Source organism: Meleagris gallopavo, chromosome 4 (genome assembly GCF_905368555.1).
Source record: "Meleagris gallopavo chromosome 4, MGAL_WU_HG_1.1, whole genome shotgun sequence".
NCBI classification, from domain to species: Eukaryota; Metazoa; Chordata; class Aves; order Galliformes; family Phasianidae; genus Meleagris; species Meleagris gallopavo.
The window spans coordinates 33,401,429-33,427,161 of NC_139407.1; the positions used below are offsets into that span (position 1 = coordinate 33,401,429).

Below are 25,733 nucleotides of genomic sequence, written 5' to 3' on the forward strand. Positions count from 1 at the left end.
ATCTTAGTGGTCTTTTCCAACCTTAATGATTCTGTGATTCTATGAAATGAAAGCATTTGTCTTAATTCAGTAAAAATAGTAAAGTGAGAAACTCCACAATGGTGTAGAAGTGAAGAGGGAAAGAGGAGCTCAAATTCATACCATCTAGCTTTGACTTGCGTACCTTGGGCTCCCAACAAAGTCTAAAGAGAGAGACCTTCACAGAGTGACCCAGCTGAAGGATGAACACTTCCAGAGACATGTAGTCTCTCACTCAGCTTCTCCCTCTTTCATTTGGATGGAGCAGATACAGTGACAAGATGACTGAGTTAGGCACATAATGCCTAAAGGTTGAAAGACTCCTTCATTCCTGCCTAAACTGTCACAATAAGAGATGGAAACGCACCTCTAGATTTTTAATTACCATAAAAAAGACATACAAGTTTTAAGAAAGCAAAGACATGCATCAAACACCTTACTTCCATATACACAAACAACCTCTTTTAGCTCAAATTTCATGGCTGATTCCCATTTTCAGTATGAGTGCTCCCTCACATCTGCCAGTGCATGGTTTTGTAATGTCCTCCTTGCGAGGCAAAGAGATTTTGACAAACACAAAGGAAGAACCTTAACATTAATTAAGCCATCAGGAATTTCCCAACTTTTAGCAACAGTAGGCAAACCCACTAGTGGTACTTGCACACACAGAAAAAGCCAGGGAGAAAACACAAGCATGTTCTCTTACCCCCTCTTAAATACACACTATCGCATAGATTGCATTACTTAAATGGATTTAGGACCTGCTATATAACATCTATCATTACCAGCGATGGAAATTATAAAGACGGTGAAGTGGGTCCTCTCTACACGTTGAAAAATCTGGAGACTTGTTCTGATTTTGCTTACATTTTAAAAACGTGTCATGGTTTCATGATTTTTCATTATCGGTGTTCCACATCATAACATCATGCAATGTACTGGGGGTTTGACTGCTGATGCTCAAGTTCCGGGTGCCTGTCCAGCGGAGAAGAGCAGCTACGTTTCCCCAGGGGGCTTTGCGGTCAGCGAGGAGATATAACTCCCGGCAAGGTCACCTGATGCTCTCTTCTCTGCCTGCGCTGCTTCGCTTGCGCTTCTCTGCCTGCGCTTCTCTGCCTGCGCTTCTCTGCCTGCGCTTCTCTGCCTGCGCTTCTCTGCCTGCGCTTCTCTGCCTGCGCTTCTCTGCCTGCGCTTCTCGCCTGCGCTTCTCTGCCTGCGCTTCTCATCTCAGCGTTGTGGTAAGGCCGATCCACTATCAATTTCACATTCTCTCTCCTTATAAAATTCTGTTGATACCATATTTAGTAAATTACTTTGTTTTACCTCAGATTGTTGCCACTGTTTTCAATTATTTCGGGGTCCCTTATTTTCTTTTTTTTTCCGGGGGCGCGGATCCGCGGATCCCTCCGCCCTTCTAGTCACGGAACCGGGCCGAACCAGCCCGTAAACCGTTGACATTCTTGGTGGAGAATGCGGGCATAAGTTGCTTTTTAGCTTTTTGAACAAATCTCTCTCTCCGCTCTCAGACAGCTTCATTGGGAAAGTTTATCTGTTTCACCAGTACTGTCTGAAAGCGTGACCTTGAAAAGTCCAGGCGGACGGCCAATAGTCTAGGATATTTGTAAACTTTGAGCCTTGCTATCTTGTTTCTGTAAAAGAAAAAAAAAGAGAAAAAATGCTTTCTCTACTGAAACTGCCTTTTAAGGGGCTGCATGCCACTGTCTCTTCTTTCTTAATGCTAAAAACATACTGGGCCTTAATTAAGTTCACCACTTTGCTCTATGGAGCAATAGGTATATATAGCCAATTGAAAACATGGATGGAAATAACTATGTGGCATCTGCATATTATGTGGCATACCATTCCAGAGGGAGCTGCTAATTTTACAGGGTTGGGGATTCTTAAGCAGGTTTCCAGCCTCTCCTTTGAATTCTTTATGCGGATTTTCAATGCTCACCTGATCACGTGCTAAAGAGGCCCCACCATATAATGAACTACCCGAAAATGAGAAGACATATGCCCTATTCACAGATGGATCGTGTTGTATTGTGGGGAAACACCGCAGATGGAAAGCCGCTGTGTGGAGCCCCACACGACAAGTTGCAGAGGCCACTGAAGGAAAAGGAGAATCGAGCCAATTTGCAGAGGTAAAGGCTGTCCAACTGGCCTTGGATGTTGCTGAACGGGAGAGGTGGCCAATGCTTTATGTTTACACTGACTCGTGGATGGTGGCAAATGCTCTATGGGGGTGGTTACAGCAGTGGGAGCAAAACAACTGGCAAAGAAAGGGTAAACCTATTTGGGCTGCTGACCTGTGGAAAGATATTGCTGCCCGAATAAAGAATATGGTTATAAAGGTGCGTCACGTAGATGCCCATGTGCCCAAGAATAGGGCTACTGAAGAGCAGCAAAATAACCATCAGGTAGACAGAGCTGCCAGAATTGAGGTGGCCCAAATAGATCTGGACTGGCAGAACAAGGGTGAATTATTTCTAGCCCGATGGGCCCATGAGACCTCAGGCCATCAAGGGAGAGATGCGACATATAAGTGGGCTAGAGACCGAGGGGTGGATTTAACTATGGATGCTATTGCGCAAATCATTCACGACTGTGACACGTGTGCCACAATTAAACAAGCCAAGAGAATGAAACCTCTCTGGGAGGAAGGGCGATGGCAAAAGTACAAATATGGGGAGGCATGGCAGGTTGATTATATCACCTTGCCACGATCTCGTAATGGTAAGCGTTATGTGCTCACCATGGTGGAGGCAACAACTGGGTGGCTTGAAACCTATGCAGTACCCCACGCTACCGCCCGAAATACCATACTAGGTCTTGAGACACAAGTCCTGTGGCGACATGGTACCCCAGAAAGAATTGAGTCAGATAATGGGACTCATTTTAAAAATTCTCTTGTAGGTACCTGGGCTAAAGGTCATGGTATTGAGTGGATTTACCATATTCCCTACCATGCACCGGCCTCAGGTAAGATTGAACGATACAATGGGTTGTTAAAAACTATGCTGAAAGCAATGGGAGGCGGTACATTTAAGCACTGGGAGAAGCATTTGGCAGAAGCCACCTGGTTAGTCAATACCAGAGGATCTATCAATCGTGGTGGTCCAACCCAGTCCAGCTCCCTACATACCGTAGAGGGAGATAAAGTCCCTGTTGTACATGTAAAGAATATGTTGGGAAAGGCAGTTTGGGTTATTCCAGCCTCTGAGAAGGACAAACCTCTTCGTGGAACTGTTTTTGCCCAGGGACCTGGGTCCACTTGGTGGGTGATGCAGGAAAACGGGGATGTTCAATGTGTACCGCAAGGGAACTTGATGTTGAGGGAGTGCAGTCAGTAATTCCTAGTGCGTGTGTTTATATTTTGTTTGTCTATATTAAGCATGATGTAGTGATGTGGAATAAGGGGTGGAATGTCATGGTTTCATGATTTTTCATTATCGGTGTTCCACATCATAACATCATGCAATGTACTGGGGGTTTGACTGCTGATGCTCAAGTTCCGGGTGCCTGTCCAGCGGAGAAGAGCAGCTACGTTTCCCCAGGGGGCTTTGCGGTCAGCGAGGAGATATAACTCCCGGCAAGGTCACCTGATGCTCTCTTCTCTGCCTGCGCTGCTTCGCTTGCGCTTCTCTGCCTGCGCTTCTCTGCCTGCGCTTCTCTGCCTGCGCTTCTCTGCCTGCGCTTCTCTGCCTGCGCTTCTCGCCTGCGCTTCTCTGCCTGCGCTTCTCATCTCAGCGTTGTGGTAAGGCCGATCCACTATCAATTTCACATTCTCTCTCCTTATAAAATTCTGTTGATACCATATTTAGTAAATTACTTTGTTTTACCTCAGATTGTTGCCACTGTTTTCAATTATTTCGGGGTCCCTTATTTTCTTTTTTTTTCCGGGGGCGCGGATCCGCGGATCCCTCCGCCCTTCTAGTCACGGAACCGGGCCGAACCAGCCCGTAAACCGTTGACAAAACGGAAAGGGATAAGTGAGGCAGGACATACAAACTGGGACACTAAAGGTGAGCTTGCAAAGTACGAGTTAAAAAACAAACAAACTAACAAAGAAGTTAACCAGGCATAATTTCAGCCAATTTAATCAGGTGGAATTCAAACAGCAATGGTGTTAAAAGCAAAAGCTACTAATAACATACTACCTTCACATTCTGGACAAGTCTTTCACAAAATATATTTCTTATTCACTCGTCAGAAGGAGATAGGTAAGTGAGGGAAAAACCACCACAGTCCACCAACACTAATACACTCAGAACTAAGGATTCATTTACATTCACAAAAGTTAGTATACACTTAGCAGAATTAGGAGGATTGCTTTTGCAAACCATCCTCAGGAATTTCCTGACAGCAATTAACATACATTACAGTACACACAGCAGAATGCCTAGCTGCACATCCTAACCTGCACATGGACTGAAGGGAAAAGCCTTGCAACACAGCAATTAAGTGTGATATTCTGTCACTGTGGAAGTGGTGGAAAAGATTAGCCTTAGGGCTGAGCTTACGCATCTGGAGACAGCCACAGAGACAGACAGTGCTCTGCTTCAGTGCATAAGGCACCAAGATTTCATTACTGCCATAATCTTTAGCTCTCCCCAGGTCAACAGTGCTCAAATATGATGCAGAACAGCAACTCCCCAGAGGTTGTGTGCAGCAGCAATAAAGAAATAAAACAGGCGTGCAAAGGATGTCTCTTCCAGAACCTTTTGTCTACAAAGACACAAATCTGAGTGTTGAATTACAGTAAAGGGAATGAGGCAGGCAAGCAAAATCCACAGCATTCCCAAATATTTCTGAAAAACCCACAGGAGAGGGAAGAACTGCAACTACAGTGCAACTTTCCAAACAGCTGAAGTATTAACTTCCTGATTTATAACGTGCATCCCCTTTCTCCTAAATTCCTGCTGCAAAAAACCTTCTAACAAGGTTGTGACACGTAGCAAAGTTCAAGAAAGGTTCTGAACAAATTGAAACTGAGAAACCATGTGGAAGCAGGCAGACAAGTCTTTTGCTTTGGTCCCAGCAAGGCACGCAGCACTCTGGGCAGAAGCAGAAGGAAAAGAGAATGCTACAAGGCAGAGCACAAAAATTAACACATGGTAGAATCAGTCTTAGAAACAAAGGGCAAAATGAAGCTCACAGTGAATCAGCTGAAGTGAGTTAATAAAAGAAATTCATATTGATCTTGCCATAAAGCACTTTCAAGAAGCACAGAGCAAAGCATTCTATAACAGTTATCAAACATCCTCTAACACCAAGAAGTGACTTACATAAGGCCACCCAAACAACACAGTTCTATTACATATTCTTATTCTTTATTACTCTGCATATACACATAACTTTTTCCAGATCTTAAGTAAAAGGTTGCAAGAGAACAATTTAGCTTAGTAGCCTTTTAAGCAGCCAAGCAGTTAACACGCCATTCTAAGACCTAGGAAGTGAAGGCTGATTCAAAAATTACATTTTCATTACAGCCTACTTACAAGTCCACTGATTTCAGAGAACAAGCACTGCAAAGTCTAAACAATTGGGAATTCATAACAAAATAAGTATCAGAGGTAACACCGGCCCCCAAAAACATAAATGGAAAAGGTCACTAGACTACGAGGGAAGAAGCATTTCAACTACATTCCTTTAATGGTGGCTTTATTTATAAATTACTTTGCACTCTGCTCATTCAACTTGCACATGGCTACTCCAAAACAGTTGAAAATGACAACCACTTTAGGAAAAAACAGAAAGTTAAAAATCAAAAAGTCTCAACTAATTCAGCATGTGCATCAATGGATTTACTTATAACCAAGTACACAGCCCAAAAGGTCCATTCACACAAAGGGGGCTGCCGAGTGAGGAATATGTCTATAACTAACAGCAAAAAGATATCATTAATATTAACATCAGATTTCTATCTGCTATTTGGAAAACAAACAAACAAGCAAAAAAAAAAACAACACAGCAGATCATTTATTTCATGTCTGAACATATTTTAAAAAAGGATTTTGTAGATGACAAACAGCACTGATGTCGACTTTGAAACTTGAAGGAACGTAATACCTGATTTTCTAACAATATTACCTGTACAACTAACTGTCAACCTGGATAGCTCCTAGGAAAAGGAGAGTAGGCAAAGGAAAAACTATTCTTGCAGATGAGAAGAACATAATGCAGGATAATTTTACAAAATACGACGAACACGGTAGCCAGAAAAAAAAAGTTTCTTAAAGATAGCCGCTTTCCTATCTTGTTCATGCTTTCTTTTGCTTTTCTCCCCTCAGCATATATTTTGATAAAAATAAAACAAACAGAAGTACGGCAGCTCCTGTAGGCATGCATTACCGCAGAGCAGTTACATAGTGTATCACAGTACTGCATGTTAGCATCCAATTAGTAAAATGCTGAAAAGTTAAATGGTGCACGTCCATGAACAGAAGGTACTGGATTGAAATTAGGGCAATTGGTAAAGAGGAATAACTTACTCCAGAAATGAGGACAGGTTACAGTTCTGGATTCACACTACTTTGACTTTCGCAGACAGCTGTGCAAGGTATTTCCCAATATTTAGACAGCTTCAGAGCACAGACAGGTACCTTATGTTGATAGAAAGGCAGCTCCACAATCCAAAGTAGTGGTTAAACTCAACTCAAGCACCTCCTTCAGTAGCTTAATGTAGGACAACACACTTTCTGAATGCATCTGGCACATTTGGAGCCTAGCTTCCACTTTAGACTCACCACAGGCACCAAGTAAGTGACATGAAATTCACCCTATATCTACACAGCATATTCACTATTTTGTAAAAATCAACATCCAGTAAGCACAAAAGGAACCTGCACTACATTATGCCTTCCTTTCAACAAAGGAATGAATTTCAGTAGCATTCCAGTGACTCAGCTGGCATTTAACAAAAATGTGACATCTGAGAAAGCCACCAGAAGGACGGTTTTGTGGATTACTAGAGCCTGAGTAGTAGGTTGACCTGGATTCAGACCACACTTTCTGCAGGACTTTGACTTATATATGTCTTAACTGTGCTGTTGAGCAGTAACTCCAAATGGGCTGATATGTCTACAAGGCACAAAGTAGTGATAATGATGTGAGCCCAAGAGACAGCAGCACAATAAGCAACAAGAGGATTAGCAGTTCTGGTTCTCAGCAGAACTAATTAGCTCTTGCGGATATTAATGCCTCTACACCATTTCCAGAAAAAGCTGTCTGGGGCCAACCCAGGCATTTCTACCTAGCACTCCACTGCACAGCGTGGACTCTTAACAAGCCAAGTGTGATATCCGACCTGGCTGCATGCAGCATCCTGTTCAAAGATTTTATTTCCCATTCCTATAGTATGGGAATAGGGGTCTGTAGCTGTGTAACCTAATTCCCTGATGACTCATAGTCATGCAATAAGACATAAATGTTTTCTTCAGGAGGTTGGAGAGCTCCTGAGAAAGGCACAACTGCTTGCAGAGTCAAAATGTAGTGCGATGAAATACAATGTTTTCTTTTGCTGAATCTTCTTAAACCAGATGAGATCCACAGACAAATTTACGTGTTACAGTAATTCAGTAGCAGACACAACGTAACTGAAAGGGTTGCGAGTGTGGTAATGATGACTGAATCTGGCACTGCCAAAAGAACTGCTTGTGTAATGACAGCACCTGATGGGTAAGAGACCACTTACCTACAGAGCCCGATTCTGCCCTCAAAGTTCTGTGATTTTTGAAGACATCCACGTTACAGTAGTAAGAACTGCATGTAGAGTTACTCAGCTGCTTTACACAAATCACAGCAATCACTCTCTCTTTGTTTCAATACACTTCGATTACAAATCAAAGTCTTGGTTTCTACTTACATTTGTGTCTGCTTTACAGAAGGCTTCAGCTTACACAGCTAATCAAGATCAGCTTTAAGCAGACATCTTAAGATTTTTACTCCGCTAATGTACTCAGAACATAAAAGTGCAGATCAGGAAATACGCTTCTACACTACCAGTTCTTTCCAAAGCATTACAAACTAAATAGGTTTTCAAAATTATAATTAATTAAATATGCAAACAAAAAGATGATGCACAGCATTTATTGGCAACTTGAGACTTCTGCTTTACAAACCAACTCTCTTTGGTAAGACTTTTCAGTGCATAGCTGTGACTCTTAATGCGGCTCTAACAATGTTGCTAGTGTACTGCAAAAAAACAACTCACTTTTGGCACATCGACTGCCACCTCCCTCATGGCGCTGGGCCTGACATCCTTCATCCCCTGCAGGAAGTCATTGAAAGCAATCATCACTGACCCAGCCACCTCGGTGTCTGAGGGGTGAGCTCTCTTCCCCAGAGCTCTCCGCAGCGCATACAGACCTATTAAAAACAAAAAGCAGAAAAACATGTAGACTTCATCCTGTTTCTCACAAACATGAAGCGTACAATGGACAAACACACAGCAGCACTGGAAAGGAAATGACATTCAAAGGCATGTCCCAGCGCCGGGGCCTAACTAGGTCAAGGAACATGCAACACACTTCTGTGGAGAGAGGAAGAAAAAGGGGATTTTATGACTGCATATAAACAGAATATAAACTAGATTGCTTCCAAAAGACAGAACAAAACAGCCTTATCCCTGTGTTCCAAGAGATGAAGCTAGGAGGGCAAAAATATCCATACACTGCCCTAAAGACATTTTTAAACCACAAACTGGGAAGAGGGATAGATAACGAGTAATTGAGGCAAGTGTTAAATCAGTACTTGTAAGACGGCTGTAAAACTGTCCATTTCTCTGTTGATTAGGATTCTCTTTTCCTTTTCCTTTTTCCTAACCCTGCTCTATGAATCAAAACAGTTCAGTGTGTGATATGTCAATGCACAACAAGTATAATCCTGAGTGTAGGCATACAGCCACGTACACACTCCACACACACACACACAGATATGTAGGATAACCTGTCACGTGCTGTAAAAAAAAAATACGAGGCAGCCACTACAGCACCAGTTAGTCTTGCATGACCATAAAAAGGCAAACATTTGTTAAATCTTTTCTATATTTAACCAAACAAAACATCAATTAACACTACGTGAAAGCACAATAAATGGGATAAGCTGTTTCTGAAAATAGACGCGGTGTTAACTTTCAGCAGATTATTGTCTTTACTCTACGGAGGAATGGTAGATGGGGACACACAAAGTTTCTGACAATGACAGGAATTCTGCATTTCCTACAATATATACAGCGTGTGAAGAGATATAATACCTCCCCTGTGCACCAGTACAGCTGGTGTCTCTCCATTAACTGCCAATTATGACAGAGCCATAGCACCTGCATTTAATACCCCAGCTCTTAATACAATAATGAAAAAAAGTTTGTAATTCAGGTTTCCCCTTGTGCAGAACATCCAGAACTAATAAGATATATAAATAAAAACATTCCACAAGGCTGAGGAGAAAATGAAAATCTGGTCACCAGAGGACACATATAAAATACAACTGACTCATTTTAATAAGCCAGACAATTTTCATGGTTCTTCCTCCCCCTTTCTTCCTTCCTCCAGAACAGTTCATTTCAAGCAAATGAAAAACTTGAGTGAGGAGACAACCCTGCAGAATTGAAATTTGCATTCAAGCAAATAACAAATGGGGTGAGTTATTCTAGAGGCACTGCAGTAAATGCTCAGAGGTGAAAGCAAGTACTGGGGGTCAAGTCCTACATATTATTTTGGGTAAAGTCAACTCCTATGGCACGCTCACCCTAAAATGAAAGAATAAATAAAATATTAGGAAATTAAGGCTTGGAGAAGGCAGCTCCGTTTTTCCTTTTTGTACATAACTGTTCCATCAGTTATTCTCATATAGCACAAATTTTAATCTTGCCATGGCTATCTTTTTTTCCATTATGTAAGGAATTCCTAAAATAAATGACTTCACTTCAAAGTGGAGAGAGAACACCACATAAAAAGGCCCCAAGAGAAGGGTCTTCATGACGGTGCCTATCTGTGCTGCTGGAGCACAAGAGTGAAACTGCGGTCACTGGCAGTGGGTCTGAGATGCCACAGCCTTGATCCAGAACAGGAATAGTGAAGTCACAGCTCTCCACACAAAGCCTGAATTCATTTCAGCACGTGCATGCACACACCATTGCACAGGTCAGCATTTAATTGAAACAATGTTTTACATTAAAACAATAATAAAAAACAGATTGAAAAAGAAAGCATGATTCTTCCTGTTTCCTCCTGTTATCATAATCATTCTTTCCTGCACTTCAGACTGACCCCTAACCAGAGGGGGGGGGGGAGAAAAAAAGCCTTAAGAACAGAAGGATACAGTCAGCAGCCTGCCTGAGGGAGAAAAAACACATCTTTGTCTGGAGACACCGAGAGACACATGTAACATAGAGAAACATGGGGCAGGGCGCACAATGGGCTGCTGGGAGCAGGGCACAGGCAAGGGAAGTAAAACACCACAGCAAACATGAGCTCTTCACTGCTGAAGATGGAGATGAAGATTCAGACAGTGTGAGGGGTGGTAGAGGTGGTCAGCGGATCCCTACTGCGGGGAAAGGGACGTGTCTGGTCCCCAGGGCTCTGCTGTGCCGAGCAGGAGTGCAGCTCAGAGGGCAGTGACTGCAACTGTGAGCAATGCTGATCCTCAGGGGAGTATAAATGGAAAATCCCAGTTAAAAAAAAAAAAAAAAAACACAAAAAACTGGAAAGAAACAAGCATAATAAGTCATGCATGATTACAAACAATGGAAAATAAACAATCTGTTCCAGTCCAGCAACTGTGCACTCCACCTCACTAACTCATCCTGTCTGTCTAGAACAGAGGAAATTAAGTGGACAGGAGGGGAAAAGCCAGCGGAACACGTTGTCCTGGTACAGCTGATCCTTCTTGGTACCAGGCTGAGCAGGAGGTAGGAAGCATTGTTCCCTGCAAGACTTTCCTGCTCGCAGTTTGGCTAAGAGTTGGCACATTAGATCAGAATCACAAATGCCTGAGCCTAAAAATAGACTCTACTACACTGCTGCATTTGTCAGAGTCTGTGTATAATTACATACTACTGTAAATAATAGAAAGCATCCACTCCAAACAGAGAACACACATACTTTAGGCTTTAAAAACAGAATATACACAACACATGAGGAAATGAACCAAACCAAACAAAATCATTAATCATGCTTCTTTCAGTGCCATCAGACACTTCTTCCGCTAATCTCCCCTGCCTGGACTTACTCTACCAGAAGCACAATACCAGAACTTGTAATTTCCGTGCAAGTTTGTTTACAAGAGGAAACGTTTCTTTTTCCCTGCTAATCAGGCATTTTCCTCCCAAATTATCATGGCCAAGTCCAGGACACACACACCATTTCTCCCTGCGACAACTTTCAGATCCAACCCAATGCTTTCCTGCATGGCTGGAAACAGAAAGCACAACAACATGTGGAAAGATTTCAGCTCCCTAATGGCTCTACACAGGGCATCCTCCTGTACTTCTTGATCTCCAGACACTATTCTCCAAAATTTAAGTTTTATCCATAGAAGAAAACATTTCTTTTAACTCAAACTCAATTTTGAACTTCAGAAACCGTAAGAGGGGTATCCTTCATGAGCAATGGGTACAAAGTCATTCCAATGTTTAATATTTTTAAGATGAGGAACTCCTCTCCTTTATGTGTAACCACTTTTACTTGCCACAGCCATTCCTGACATAACTCTAGGAAATCTCTTAAGGGACTTCATGCACAACATACTACAAATCACAAGCATTCCTGAACATAAAAAGTCATTAACAAAAAAATGGAGTTCATAGCACCTTATTACATCAAGATATTGGATGGTCAAATTCAATGGAAAAAAGAGAACACGAATATATTTTGTTTGCAGTAATGCACAGATGTGTAAGAACACACAGCTCATTAACGTAGCAGATGGAGACCTGGCTGCCGTCAGCTAAGGTGACACATCCTCACATGTTCAATCTTGCATCCTGTGCAGCCCCGGCAAAACCGTCACGGTGAGGAAGCAACAAAAGCAGCTGCCATGAGTACTGAGGGACAACAGAGCCATGTCTTAGCAAAGACACTCATTCTCTCTGCTCCACAGGCAAAGCAATGGCACAACAGCACTGGGTCTGCGCATCACTAGCAAGCTTTCCTCTCACCTGGGGGCAGGAGTCACAACAGCCAGCACAGATGTGTACCTCCATCTGCATCCCAAAAACTCACCATAACTTAGGTTTTGTTGGGTTGGTTTGGTTTAGCTGGTACAGAAGCAAACGCATCAATCGATTACCAAGAAATGAGAAAATATCTACGGATAAGACCGTTATAAATATATTTCTAAAACTTATTTCTTGTGAGTTTAACCTCTACACAAAATTCATGCCCAAGTAGAATTTTTTCAGAAAGCAGGAATTCCTAGCTTTGCTCTCATAATCATATTCTGCAATTTGTCTTTAGCAGCCAGCCTCATAAATGAAAATCCCCAAAGAACTTTAGTATGCTCTTTGCACAAAAAAGATAATACTCCAAAACCTTTCATAGCCATAACTCTGCAAACTCACTCAGCTAACCTGAGCACTGATCTGCTGAGGGGAATCTGTCTGTGATTTATGGTCCTGCACGAGGAGCTCTGGCATCTGCTGGGACACGTCTGTGGGGCCGACCACGAGTTGCTGAAATCTACAGCAAGGGAGGCAAAGGAAGGAAGGAAGAACCGTATTTTCCAAGCTTCTTTCATACAGGAAACAGTTTATTCACAGATCAGATCAGGCACACACCATTTATCCTAAGCGGATGACAACAGAAGGGAATGAGGAGGGCAGCCCGCTTTCCAGGCTGCTCTCCTATGCAATACTCCTAAGCATGGGTGAGAAGAACAAGGGCTCCCTTTGCTGTCCTGGCACCAGGCAGAGAGACAAGAAACAGCAAGCAGTGGCTAAGTGCTGCTCTAATTGCGAGTAGGAATACTGTCAGACCACAGCAAGTGAGGAAGCCAAGGAAAACTTCTCCTAGAAATATGTTATGTGTCCCAACTGCAGTCATTCATTCCACAAGTACCTACTAGTAATTAATACCACTGCAAAACCAACACAGATACAAAAACTAAAATTTCTGGCAAAATGTCACTATCAAGTAAAAAAATCCTAAGTTTGCTATTATGTATGAAACCATTTTATCTGGAGTCTGAGAGGGAGCAGAAAACGCCGCCCTTTTCTGCTATAGCACCATTTTACATGGGTAGCTCAAATAAAGTACAGCCATGCTCTAGGCATGGGGCATTTCTTTTTCTAGCTAAACTAGTCCCAGATACAGTAACCATCACTCTTTACTCAGATACTGATAAAAACCATAACTTTTCAACCTGAGTATGAGCATCTACTCAGAACAGATCTTAAAATGTGACACGCATTTCAAACAAGTCATTTCCCAAAAAAAAGGATGTGTGTGCCTCAGAGGAAAAAATAGCTTTATCCCAAATATTTAATTCTAATTTGTAACTGGAATGCACTCCAGAACCAGGAAATCAAAGAACACTCTTCAACACAAGGGACCTGGTCTGAATCACCTGTGATAACTCAGAGCCTGCTTAACACAGAGCTACAGTGCATGTGAACTCTGTTGGCAGCAGAAAGGCAGCACAGCACAGCGAGCAGTGAGTGTGGTTGTCCCACCTGGACTGGAGGTGGAACATCAGCAAGGACACGGTAGGAAACAATGAGGGAAGCACACACCTTGCAGAACATTGGTTAAGGCAAGTGACCTGAGTACAACTGGTTCCTGTTAGCAAGAAGAAAGTCTACTGAGTTGCTTCTCAACTGAGATTAAACGTCCTGAAGTCTTCCTCAGTCCTTAGATGAGTAAACCCTCCCAGGTCAGCATGAGGGAACCAGCAGATCCTGGCTCAACTCTGGTGACATACGGCTGGCCTCCTGCCCTTGCTCCCACCTCTCCTCCTGCATGGCCACGCATGGAACAGTAGTTATGATGGAAAATCAAACTTCATATGCCCTGACAACAATGTTCTCCACAGAAAAAAAAAAAAAATAGCATTCAAGAAAGAAAACAAAAAAAACGACAAAGATGTTAAATATGAAAAAATAACTACGAAAAGAAACATGCAACAGCATCTCTTTAGAAAAGAAGACAGTAGGCCAAGGGTTTTATTTTAGCACATGGGTGCTCAGACAGCCATCCTTCTGTGCAAGTGAATTATGGAAAGGCTAAGAAAAGAGATTCAAAAATGTGGGAATACAAGAAAAAATGTTCAGAGCAGAAGCTGTGGAGCAAGATAAACAGCACGAGAACCAAGGACACCTCCAGAAGAAGAAAGAACGTCTCACGGCTCTGATTGGGTAAGTGCCTGTGTGAATGGTTGAAGAGTGTTTTGTAGAATGCTCTGTTGACATGTAAAGGTGGATGGGAAAGCCAGAAAAAGAAAACTTGTGAAGGCATATAAGTGATGAGAGAATTGTAATAAATGATTTGGATCATTTGCATCTGAGTCCGTGCATCAGATGCTACACAAAAATGTTGCAGTCTCAACAGAACAGCGCTGAGCAGAAGTTAAAGGGTGAGTCTCATACTCTGCAGCTGAAACATAGTCCAGAGAAGCCACATCTCTCTATTACACGTGCCTGCAAGCAAGGGCACATTTGTTCATAATACATTAAGACTGCAAACAAGGTCATTTGCTTCAGCTTAAAATCAGCCTCTGCATTATAGACCCAACCGTACAACTATAGAGCACAGCACTGGCTTACAGCTCCTTAAAGCCAAGGATGGGAATTGATTCTCTTGGTCTCATTCCACTGGAAATTAGTGTGATGGAGCATTGTACAAGAAAACTTGCACATTCCAGTCAAAACATTCATGAGCTGTGTTACTTCTGTATCACATCTGAGTTTTTCAGCGCATTTTAGAATCCTGTGTTCTGATGTTTCTATGAAAATCTCTCCACTTCCTAAGAATGCATTCTTCAATAAGCCAGTATTAATAATATTCCCATCAAAACCATGTTTTCTAAATGACCTGTGTGCACCAAGACAAGTGGTCTTTCCCCAACTTGTTTTGTACGGCAACAGGAATGGGAAAGTGCCTTCCCTTTCTTATCTGTGACCAGTTAATTTGCAAACAAGTCCCAAAATGCCCTGCAAAATAAATAAATCCCCAGACTTTGGTCACTCACTGCCTTTATCACTTTCTCAACAGAGCAGTGCCAGAACCCACATTCCTACTCTTGGGATTACAACCCAAGAACAATATTTATGTTTACTGCACACCCTCAGCAGAACCCTGGTTCAAATCATCTTAGGAAAGGCTCAAGCTGAACCACGATTTTCAAGGCTTAGAAAAAGGCCTGGATTTCAGGGAATTTCTCTCCCCGTGGATCACGGTGAATAACAAATTAAATAAATAAATAGATAAATAAATAAATAGAGGAGACCTGCAATTGCTTTGCCTCGTTTTGTTCTGATGCAAGAGGGCTAAGGTGGATGAACAACCCCACAGATTTTCAAGGTGAGTTGCAGAAATTCTTTTTTCCGTCATAAAAGGTGCAGAAGAAAGTTTCTCGGCTCCAAAAAAAAAACACCAAGTACAGTATTCTATTAAGTCACTTCTATTTTTACAGATCTAATACCTCCCCATAGTCAATATTCCAAGGTACAGATCCTAACTGTATTATTTATGAGAATGCAGGGGCAATAAGAGGGACAAATGATTTTGATGGACAAAGAGATCTGAAGACAACAGGATTTTTTAAGGGATGGACCATCAAATTGTATCTTATGTCTATGCAAGTTGTGTAGCTCCTCAGATTCAGTAGTAATGCTGACTTAACTAGTCAAAAAACACAGCTCAACTTCTTATTTCTGTAAGGTTTTTACTAATAGCAGCTCAAATCAGGGAACCGCTATAATCTCAAAATCTAAGCAAGGTGATGCCTTTGACTGTAATGCAGTCTGATGATTTACAAAGCTTTGATGCAAAGCAAAGCGATTACTGCATCTCTCACAGTAGTTTGGAAGTTACAGTGATTGCAGCATCCTTACTGGAACCAAACTGATGTTATTGCAAGACAGACCACAATTTAAACAAAGACATTTGTTCTTCCTCTCCTCGTGATGCTATCTTATCACAGTCCAAGTGTTTTATATCAGCACACTGAAATTATGTGCAGTGAACAAGGATGTTTGAGATAAATTCTAAGAGTTACAAAGCAAATACTTCCTCTCTCTGTAAACAATGTGACTGAACCCACTTCTTGAAGAAATCAAGTTATATTTATATTCACTCTCTTGAAATGCTACAAGCAGCCATAGAAGGATAAGTTTATAAAAAATTGCTATATTTGGAAACCTTTGTTGCTAAGCATCTTCTAACATTCAGTACAGTTTATACCATTCATGTCCCCACTACATAATTAACATTTCATATGTTTTTCCAAAAAAGTGGAGTGCTTATCTTTGTTGTTAAATTAAAACCATTATTATTTTTTAGGGAATTAATAAAAGGCTGTGTGGCCTCTTAATTAAAGCAGAAGCAACAAGATCTCAGGAGCGTACAAACACGGACATTACATGCAAGGATATGGCAGTCTATTTCCCAAACACTGCCTCCACTTGGAAACAGAACAATTCTGAAGGCAGCTGTTCACATTAGAAGGTAGTCTACTAAACAACTTAGGTAAACATCTTCCAGTCTTAAGAATACAAGTTTCTCAGCTGCACACATCAGTAAGCCTTTTCCTCGGCAGGAATTCTGTGCACATGAATCCCATAGAGGGTTCTCAAGTCATCTGGAGCCAACCATGAGGAGCCCATCGTACGCTGATTCCAGTGGGTAATGGGTAACTGCCCGCTGAGGTACTGGTAGGTTTTCCATACTATGCTATCATCCTTTAAGACAGGTTGCAAGAAGCAGCAATACGGTGGGAATCACAAGCAGACTGCCAGACAATAGAGAAATCTAACAAATCACTATTTTTCCAGTGTAGTCATTATAGAGAACAAAACATTGAATAGAGATGAAGTATGTTAATTCTGAGAAGCCTTTCATACAAGCCAGTGATTCTTGCCACATTAGGACTGACGTTTTTGCTTTCAACTTTGTAAGACTGATCATAAGCAATTTCTTAGTTATTTCCAAATCTGACAAACAGTATCTTGCTTAACTAGATAAATACATGTAACTTGTGCAATAGCAAGGACTGGGACACAGAGCTGATGCTCATCACCCCATTGTCTCTTGCAACAATATCATAAGGTTCATAATACCTAGCATTTTTTCATACAAACAGCCAGATAACTTTGTCATTTCATTTTATGCTAAGACTATCTTCTGCAGTGAAAAAGAAGGTACTGAAAGAGAAATCCTCTAATACGTTAGAAGGATGAAATAAAACCATGTTTAACTGACGATTACATCCATTCATACATGAGTATTTCACGTGTTTGGCCACATTAAGACTGGAAAAGCCCATGACACACATTCTCTGGGTTTCTTGTCTCCATTTCTTCTCCTTGCCCATTCCAGCATACACAACATTATCATTCCTTACACCACAAACACAAGAGAGTAGAAACGTTCAGTGCAAGCTGATCTTAAGAGGCTCCTGAAACTTCTTAATGACTTCCATGAAATGCACTGAGCTGCTGAACAGAAGAGAGAAATGGTTTGTCTGACCCCAGAAGTATAAGCAAGCACCACTTGCATGGAGAACAAACAAGTTCTGCCAAGAAAACAGTTGGAATATATTTAACTCTACAATAGCTGTTTACTTTCCATTAATTCACATTAGTCAGAACTGGATAGAAGACAAACAAAAGCTTTTATAATGAGGGATCTTAGAAAATTTAACTATTGATGCCGAAGTGAAAGTTCTGGCTGTCGTAGCCATACAGTTACTACATTTACCATGTTATATGAATTTCTACAACCGTGGTTTATATAAGCACTATATATACAATATTATACATGTGCATAAAAAGAAAAAACAAAGTTGAAGTATAAAGATAAGGAAGGATGAATCCTTCAGAAATTCTCTAAACTTTGCGTTGAGAATGTAAACAGTTCCAGCTTGTAAACTTTCAGGCTTTCCAGCCACAAACAAAGCATCTCAAGATGCTAACGGAGTAACCAAGAGTCAAGAGATCTCCAATCAACAAGCAAGAATAATCTTGCTGTAACAACCGAGTTCAGAATTCATGCCTCTAAATTCATTTCCATGTTTTACCCGTACTTGCATGCATGTCAGACGGTATTGTTGCATTTAAGATTTGCAAAGGAACTCTGAACTCAGATACCATCTGAATATTAAACATCTTGATTACGTAGAAATCACACCAGCAGTCTTAACTATACATTTACATTATGTTTTATATTTTAATAAATACAAACATCGGGTTCAATTCTGAGCACCACACTACCAAAAGATTATTGACAAACTGGAGGGAGTTCAGAGAAAAATCAACAGAAGTTCTCAGAAGGCAGGAAGGGCTTATTTATGAGGAAAGATTAAACGAGCTAAATATTTATAGTTTGGCCAAGTAATGAATGAGGAGGTAGGGGACATGAAAACAGCCTTCAGATATCTGAAGGGTGTAAACACTAAGGAGGAAGACTGAACGTGTTATACAAGGATGTAAATAGAAATAATAGGATAAAAGTAAACAAGGAATACTTAGGCAGACTATCAGAGAGCATTCCTGGACAGCAAGCTGTCTTGGCCTACAGCACAGTTTCTGAAGTGAAGCAATAGGAGCCCACTGCTCGGCAAAACAACAAAAAAAGACAAATCACTGGAACACTTGCCACATGGAACAACCCTGTGCTGCTGCGGAGAAATTACCTCATAAAAGTTCTCTTTTCTAAGTCTAACTCCAGTGAAACTAGTAATGTTTTACAAGGTGTTGAAAATTTAATATAAAAACAGATTTCAAGAGCTTAAACAATAAAAAAAAAACCCATACTACTATGGATATTCCTTAACCACGAGCAATTTAATTTCTGTGTATGTAATGTTAAAACAGCTGGGCTGTGTTTTCCCCAGCAGAGGTCACTCCAAGTTAGCAAATGACAGATACTTAACAGCATGGCTTCAAACCTCGGGGAAGATCAATGAAAAAGGAGACATCCTCATTCCCCTGTTCCAAACACTGGGTTTGCATGCAAAGCTCCCAGATAGCAGTGCATCCTGCATTCCCACTGGTAGATGCCAAAGCTTTGGGTCTATACAGAACTGAGAAAGCACTTAACATTCAGTTTATGCAACATTTAGAATTTGCTGTCTGAAAAGCCCTTTGAAGGAGGGTAAATATCTCCTCTTTGCAGCTGGATGACAAAATATCCAGAATTCACAAGCGGCACCAAGGTTGGATCACATCTGGAATTCAAAACACAACATTTTTCACTGAAAATTTTAGATTACCTTAGTTAAGGATTTCATATGTGAGGACTGTGACATAGGCATACTGACAAACTCCCAAAAGCACAGCACAAGAAAAACAGACAGGGAGCCTCTTCTTTTGCTGCTGGTTGTACACATTTGTCTTTAAATGAACGTTTGCTAACTTAAAACAGAGCACAACCGTAGCCAGCAGAAGAGCACTTTATGAGGCCTTGCTGTGTCCATACATGTTTTTTTTCATCTTGATCCGTGCAAAGTCCACAAATTCTTATTTGAGAACCATCTCCTTAAAATTCTGGAAGTTGGCAGGCAAAGATCTTGCCGTTCCCAGCCCTAATATCATCAGCCCTAATAAAACTTCTGTCAGCTTAATAGTTAATTCTGATGCAAGAATTAACTGTGCAGGGTCACTGCCAGAGGAAGCTGTCCAAGTGCCAAAGGAAACAGAAGTAACCAGCAAATACAGCAAATACATATTTGCCAACTATATGGGAGCAAATATGCGTAAGCAGAACTGAAGAGTCATATTTTGACTAGGCTGCTTTAAGCGACTGTTCTTGGGTAGACTTAAGGTCCAACACTTAAACCGTGTCGACACATTCTAGCAAAATGTAAGAACTGATACAGCGCACTTTTAGTATTTCATCCAATGAAAACAGAAATGAGCTTGTGTTTAAGCACTGCCTGGAACATACTGAACCTTTCCTGCAGGACGTGTGGATGGTTCTACAATGCTGTGCTGGTACCCAAGGCCAGGGGAGGCCCCCATGCTGTGCCCCAGCTGAGCTGCCTGACCCAACCAGCACACACAGCCCCAGTCACAGGCTCCTGCTAACAGACAAATTACACAGAAGCACGCAGTACAGAATTAATCAATTCTCAATGTCTCAGCATCTTGGGAATGCAGATCTGCAGGACAAGCTGTCCAGCCTGAGCAACACGAGATTTCAATCCAAGCAGAAAAATTCCTAGGGGTAGGTCAGTTAACTCACTAAACCACTAGAAAACCAAGAGACAGACATCAGGTGTCCTAGAACTGGCACAAGGGATTCCTGGTGTTAATAACCTTAACGTTCGTTTTTAGAATCAATAAACGCTCCAACATTTTCTGGGTTTGTGCAGGAACAAACTAGCGTTCCTCATGCTGTGTGCTGGACTAAGTTTCCTCTGACACAAAAAAATATCAGAACTCATCCTTTCAAAAACCATGAGTAGACTGTGGATTTCTATTTCTTATTTTTCACTTTTTTAAAAAAAGAGGCTAACTGTTACATAAGATACTGAATAAGACACACAAATCCTTACCTGCTTCCTTGCACAAGGCTGCTAAGTCAGCACCCACATAACCATGCGCGCTATCAGCCAGTTGCATCATTTCTGCTGCTGTGAGAGAATGGGGAACTTTCTTCAGAAGCTTCTGTAATATGTCCAGGCGGTCCTGGGCGTTAGGAATTCCTATTTCTATTTCTTTATCAAAACGGCCGGGTCTGCGCAGTGCTGCATCTAGCACATGAGGACGATTGGTGGCCCCTAGTACCACGAGCTGCCCTTCACTGCCTTCCTGAACACATCAAACAATGCAAAATATTAACTGTAATTAGGTTTACAAACATATTTAAACGTAATTTAACATAAACATATTTCCTGCTTACTTTTCACAGCTCCTACACACATTAAATCCTGATGGTAGACCTAAAGGAACAAAGCAAATCAACCCCCAAACTGTACCTGCAATTTAGCAATACCTTAGGTTTTATGTACATACAAACAACGAAAGAGAAACTACACTCCAAGACCCCTTAATCCCAGCGTATCCCTCTCTAATTTCCAAGAACTTACTTTCCAGTATCAGGAAAGTAAGCAGCTAGGAAAAAAACAGTCAGCATTTAGGCTAGAAGGTAGTGCTGGCACAAGGACAAAAAGGTTTCAATAGACAATAAGACAACAACAACAAGAACAAACAAGATTGGGAGGCAAATCAGAAATAGGTACAAAAAGCAGCAGAGATGGAAGGTTACAGGATCCCCTGTAGATTCAGTAGGAAAAGCAAAGTCAAAAATCCTAACTAATTTCCTCAAATTCTGCTTTTTATATTCAAAGATAGGCAAAATCAACGAGGTCACTTGCACTGTCATTCACATTTTGAGAATGCGGTACTTTCTGCACGGAGAACATTCAGCAGTCTTCGCCATGAGAAAATATGTTCTGACTGTGAACAATCCGTGACCCGTCAGCAAAAGCCACAATGCAGTAAAATAGCAAGAAACTTGCAGATTAAATAAACAGCAAAGACTCATTTTTCATATTGTGGACAGAGTTATTTTGTCTCTCCTGCTAGTAAACAGAAAAGAATGAATGAGAGATTGGCAAATTTTATGGCCTTAATCTGTAATACACTAATGTCAATTAAATTTACTGTTTCTTCAGTAGGCTTTTGTTATATCCCAAATTTTACTACGGCAATCTTAATAGTCATTGTTTCCTTTAGCAATGTAGACCATATATCATCAGAAATATCTTGATCTCTTTGTCAGAGCAATCAAATTAGCTAGTTTAGTTCAGCGACGAGCTAGCAATAAAATTTCAGTTTTGTCTCCAGAACTACAGAAGTAGGAGAAGTTCAATGAAAGACCAGAAATGGAAAAAAATTTACTTTCTTTTTATCCCACAGCTACCAGGAGACATTCCCTCCCTATGCCTAGCATCCAATAAAGCATTAGATTACTACGTAAAGTTTCACCTCAAGCTATTTTCTTTTCCCCTGAATGACATATCTAAAATTGGCTGCACTATAGAAGTAAAATTACGCTGCTCAGTTAGTTCCCATACACACTGATTGTCTCAATGAGTCTACTTACAGAGCCAATGCCATCCATTAATGTCAGCAAGGAGGCTACAATTCTCTTTTCTACTTCATTCTGAGCCCCTTCTCTCTTTGGACAGAGTGCATCCAATTCATCTATAAATATAATAGAAGGACGACTAAAAAAAAATGGAAAAAAAAAAAAAGAAACCTGTTAGGCAGCTCAGGAGGACTTAAACCATCAAGTCACAGATTTGCAGAACTTCATAAGGAAAATATCCAGTTCCAATGAAAATTAATGAGCATCCCACTGCTTTAAGCAACTGAAAGTTTCAAGACTGAGTATGGCACTACTCTAAAGGAGAACCAAAATGACTAAAATATTAGACAACATCTTCAATGACCAAGTCACTTTACTTTCCTATGACTCTCTTCCAAAGACTCAACACTGATTTAAAGAATAAAAACACAGCCTCTTACTTGCCACCTACACAAATACATGATGTGATAGCATTTTGCTAAAGTATTATCAACAATGACCATCTCAAAGTCTGCCTCAACCAGATCCAATACATTTGCCACCAGAATTGAGAGGTGTGCTATACCCAGAACCAACACCAGCTCATTTAGAGCTAGCTTCCACATCCCAGCTCAGTCTTACACTGCTCTTTAAAGATAAAACTTCTAGTTTGGATCCAGGTGAAACTCTGGCTCATGCTTCCACCTGCTGAACTAAGTGTACCATGCACTAATGACACAGATAAAGCACTCTGGCATCTTCTGTAACAGACCCTTAAACAGAGTAGTGTCCAAAACATTTAACAGGCATACTAGAATTTCACTGTTCTCCTTCTACTTAGCTCTATATAAATAAATGTATTTCCTTTTAAAAACCACTGCAAGAAAAAAAAATTATTCAATTCAAAGATTCTTGCAAATGTTCTTCTTTTAAAACCATTAACTCTGGGACCAATACCACAAAGAAATGAGCATGAATATAATTATCCAAAAAAATATACCGTAAAGAAGCTTCGGCAAATATCTGACGTAGTCTTGATTCAGATTCTCCATAAAACCTATGATAATTAAAACATTTTAATAAGAAATGGTGAGGTTTTTTTTGTATTTTCTGGACAACTTAAATAATTACTGCTTGTGTGTTCCAAAAAGCCATAGCACACCTACTCAAAGTCTCCAGCAAATTTATGAAGCACATGCAAATCAAAAATAACCTTCCTTTCCACAAGGACAAAAAACAGGTTAAAAAACACAAGGATACACCTATGTCCTAAATAGCAAAAAATCAAAACTGCACTAGAAACAATTTATATCTGTGTTTTTAAAGAACATCAACAAAGAAAAGTTTCCTGGAGTCATTCATCTGTACACTGTCACCCATTAATTTCAAATACAATTCAACAAGTAAAGTAATTCAAATACACATCAGCAAGTAAAGTAACTCCTCTGGTTGCAGAAATAGCATGTGACTGTAGGTGCAGTTTTAGTCTTCTTTTTAATTCAGTCCATGCTTACCCAAATTTCTAAGCCAAATCCAACAAAACTCTGTTACTGCAACAAGAAAGAGGAGTCCTACTTGAGAGAAGCCTTTCCCATCTGTTTTTGACTGTTGGATGGATAGCCTACAGCCAATTCCACAGAGGATGATGGATCTCCAATGGGTAGATGGTACAGATTGTGGGCTAACGTATCTACAGAATTAATGAACATAAACTGAGTGGACTTACTTGCTTATTATTTCAGGACCATTAATAACAGTTACATGAGCGCCAACCTCATTTGCGATGGCTTTGGCAATGAGAGTCTTCCCAGTACCTGGAGGGCCATACAACAGCACTCCTCTAGGAGGTGAGATTCCTTCAAACCAGCACATGCACAAAACAGAGAAGAAAGTTACTTGTGGTAAACACCTCATTTATCATTTGCACATCACGCTGCATTTGCACATTTTGCTGCCCCACAGTTATTACTGATTAGAACTTGATCTCAGCATTCACTTCTCTAGCCAACATTATTCTTTTCATTTTGATATAATAGCATTTTCAGGGGAAAGAGCTCTCTACAAGATGTGTGACACTTAGATGGGATGCATATTCAGCTTTTTAAAAGTCCAAATGATTTTGTTTAAAAAGCAAACATTTCAGTTGTTTTATTTTCTTTTGTAGTTTGAATTACAATTCTCCCTATGTTTTATGGGTTATTTTTTCCAAACTAATTATTGGTCTAAGCACCTCATCTTCACAAATGTACTTTTTGAAGTTATTAACGACTCCTACAGTGCCATTATTCCAAATTTCCAACACCAGAAAACCACCTTTCCTCCACACTCCAGAGACCTCAGAAATACCACGAGCCTGGATTGAAGTACTCAGCTACACCTTACAGCAGTTGTCAAAAACAGATGAAAAATACACACCCACATGTTAAAAGGACAAATGTGCCCCTTTAGTAGCAAATATGAAAAGCCAAAGCAGACAGAAAGGTGCACAGAACATAATGGACACTGAAAGAACAAAATATTCCTGGGTCCAGCTAAACTGTATACAAGCTACAGATGACCGCAGTGAAGTTAGATTGTGACCCCAGCTGCAAAAAAAACATTTCAGACCAGCAGAGGCAAATTGAGAGAGTAGAAAGCCAAAAGCAAAAAGCGAAAATTAAGAAGCCAAAAGAGGGGACCAACTTTGGATGAAGCACATTGCCTCAGAGACAGAGGGTAAGAAACCTGATGTAGGCACGAAGACTGAGTCTTAGGAACTCAAAAGGGCAAAACTGACGGAGGACAGGAATAGTGCCTTTGCAGAGAGCTCACTTTCTAACAGCCCATTCCAGCACACACTGCTCCCTCGTGTGGTGTTTCTGGTACCGCAGGATATAGAGCCGCATGGCAGCTCTGGCCTCCAGGGCAGCCCCGCTGTCTCTGCTCCCAACACTCCTGCGGTTGTGGAAGAAGCAGAGTCCGACTGGATACACTGAGAGCCAAGCGTGAAGAACGCTGCTGCTGAAGCAACATTTGGGTCAACACAAGAACACGTGGTGATGCTGGGGTCAGATCTGGACAGTGCAGGGAAGGAAGCTCCTCACAGCATCCCACTGGCAGGCACTCAGCTCATGCCTGAGCAGAGCCTGAGTGTTAGGGAAGCTGTCACAGTGATGGACGATGGCTATCACCTCCGCTTTGATGGATGTGGGGGGAGAGGCAACGCAGGGAAATAAAGAGCCTCAAAGATGTGATACAAAAGAAGTACTTATAAGTAAGAGCCCTACCTCACAGGGATGTGCACCTAGACAAGTACAAGGAGGAGATGTGTCTTCTTTATGTATGGATCCATTTGAGATAAACACACAATGCAGTTTTATCTTCATTACAAAAACCCTTCATATATACGTTAGATATAGATTAAAATATGGCAACAGTAACCACTAGGATTTTTAAACCCTGCACTTGCATAAGAAACACACTGCAGTTTGGGTTAACAGCCTG

At 41.0% G+C, this 25,733-nt stretch overlaps 1 protein-coding gene across 4 annotated transcripts in view; it reads right to left on the reverse strand.

The window, feature by feature from the left end:
* Positions 1-25,733, reverse strand: part of AFG2A (AAA ATPase AFG2A) — a 185,513-nt gene that overhangs the window by 153,528 nt on the left and 6,252 nt on the right. For all 4 annotated transcript variants that reach the window (XM_085222805.1, XM_085222804.1, XM_085222806.1 and 1 more), the window contains exons 6-10: positions 23,977-24,106; positions 23,251-23,307; positions 22,287-22,410; positions 20,734-20,989; positions 8,237-8,391 (exon numbers count right to left, since the gene is read on the reverse strand). In XM_085222805.1, coding sequence (XP_085078931.1) covers positions 8,237-8,391; positions 20,734-20,989; positions 22,287-22,410; positions 23,251-23,307; positions 23,977-24,106 — 722 coding nt within the window. The remainder of the gene's footprint in view (positions 1-8,236; positions 8,392-20,733; positions 20,990-22,286; positions 22,411-23,250; positions 23,308-23,976; positions 24,107-25,733) is intronic.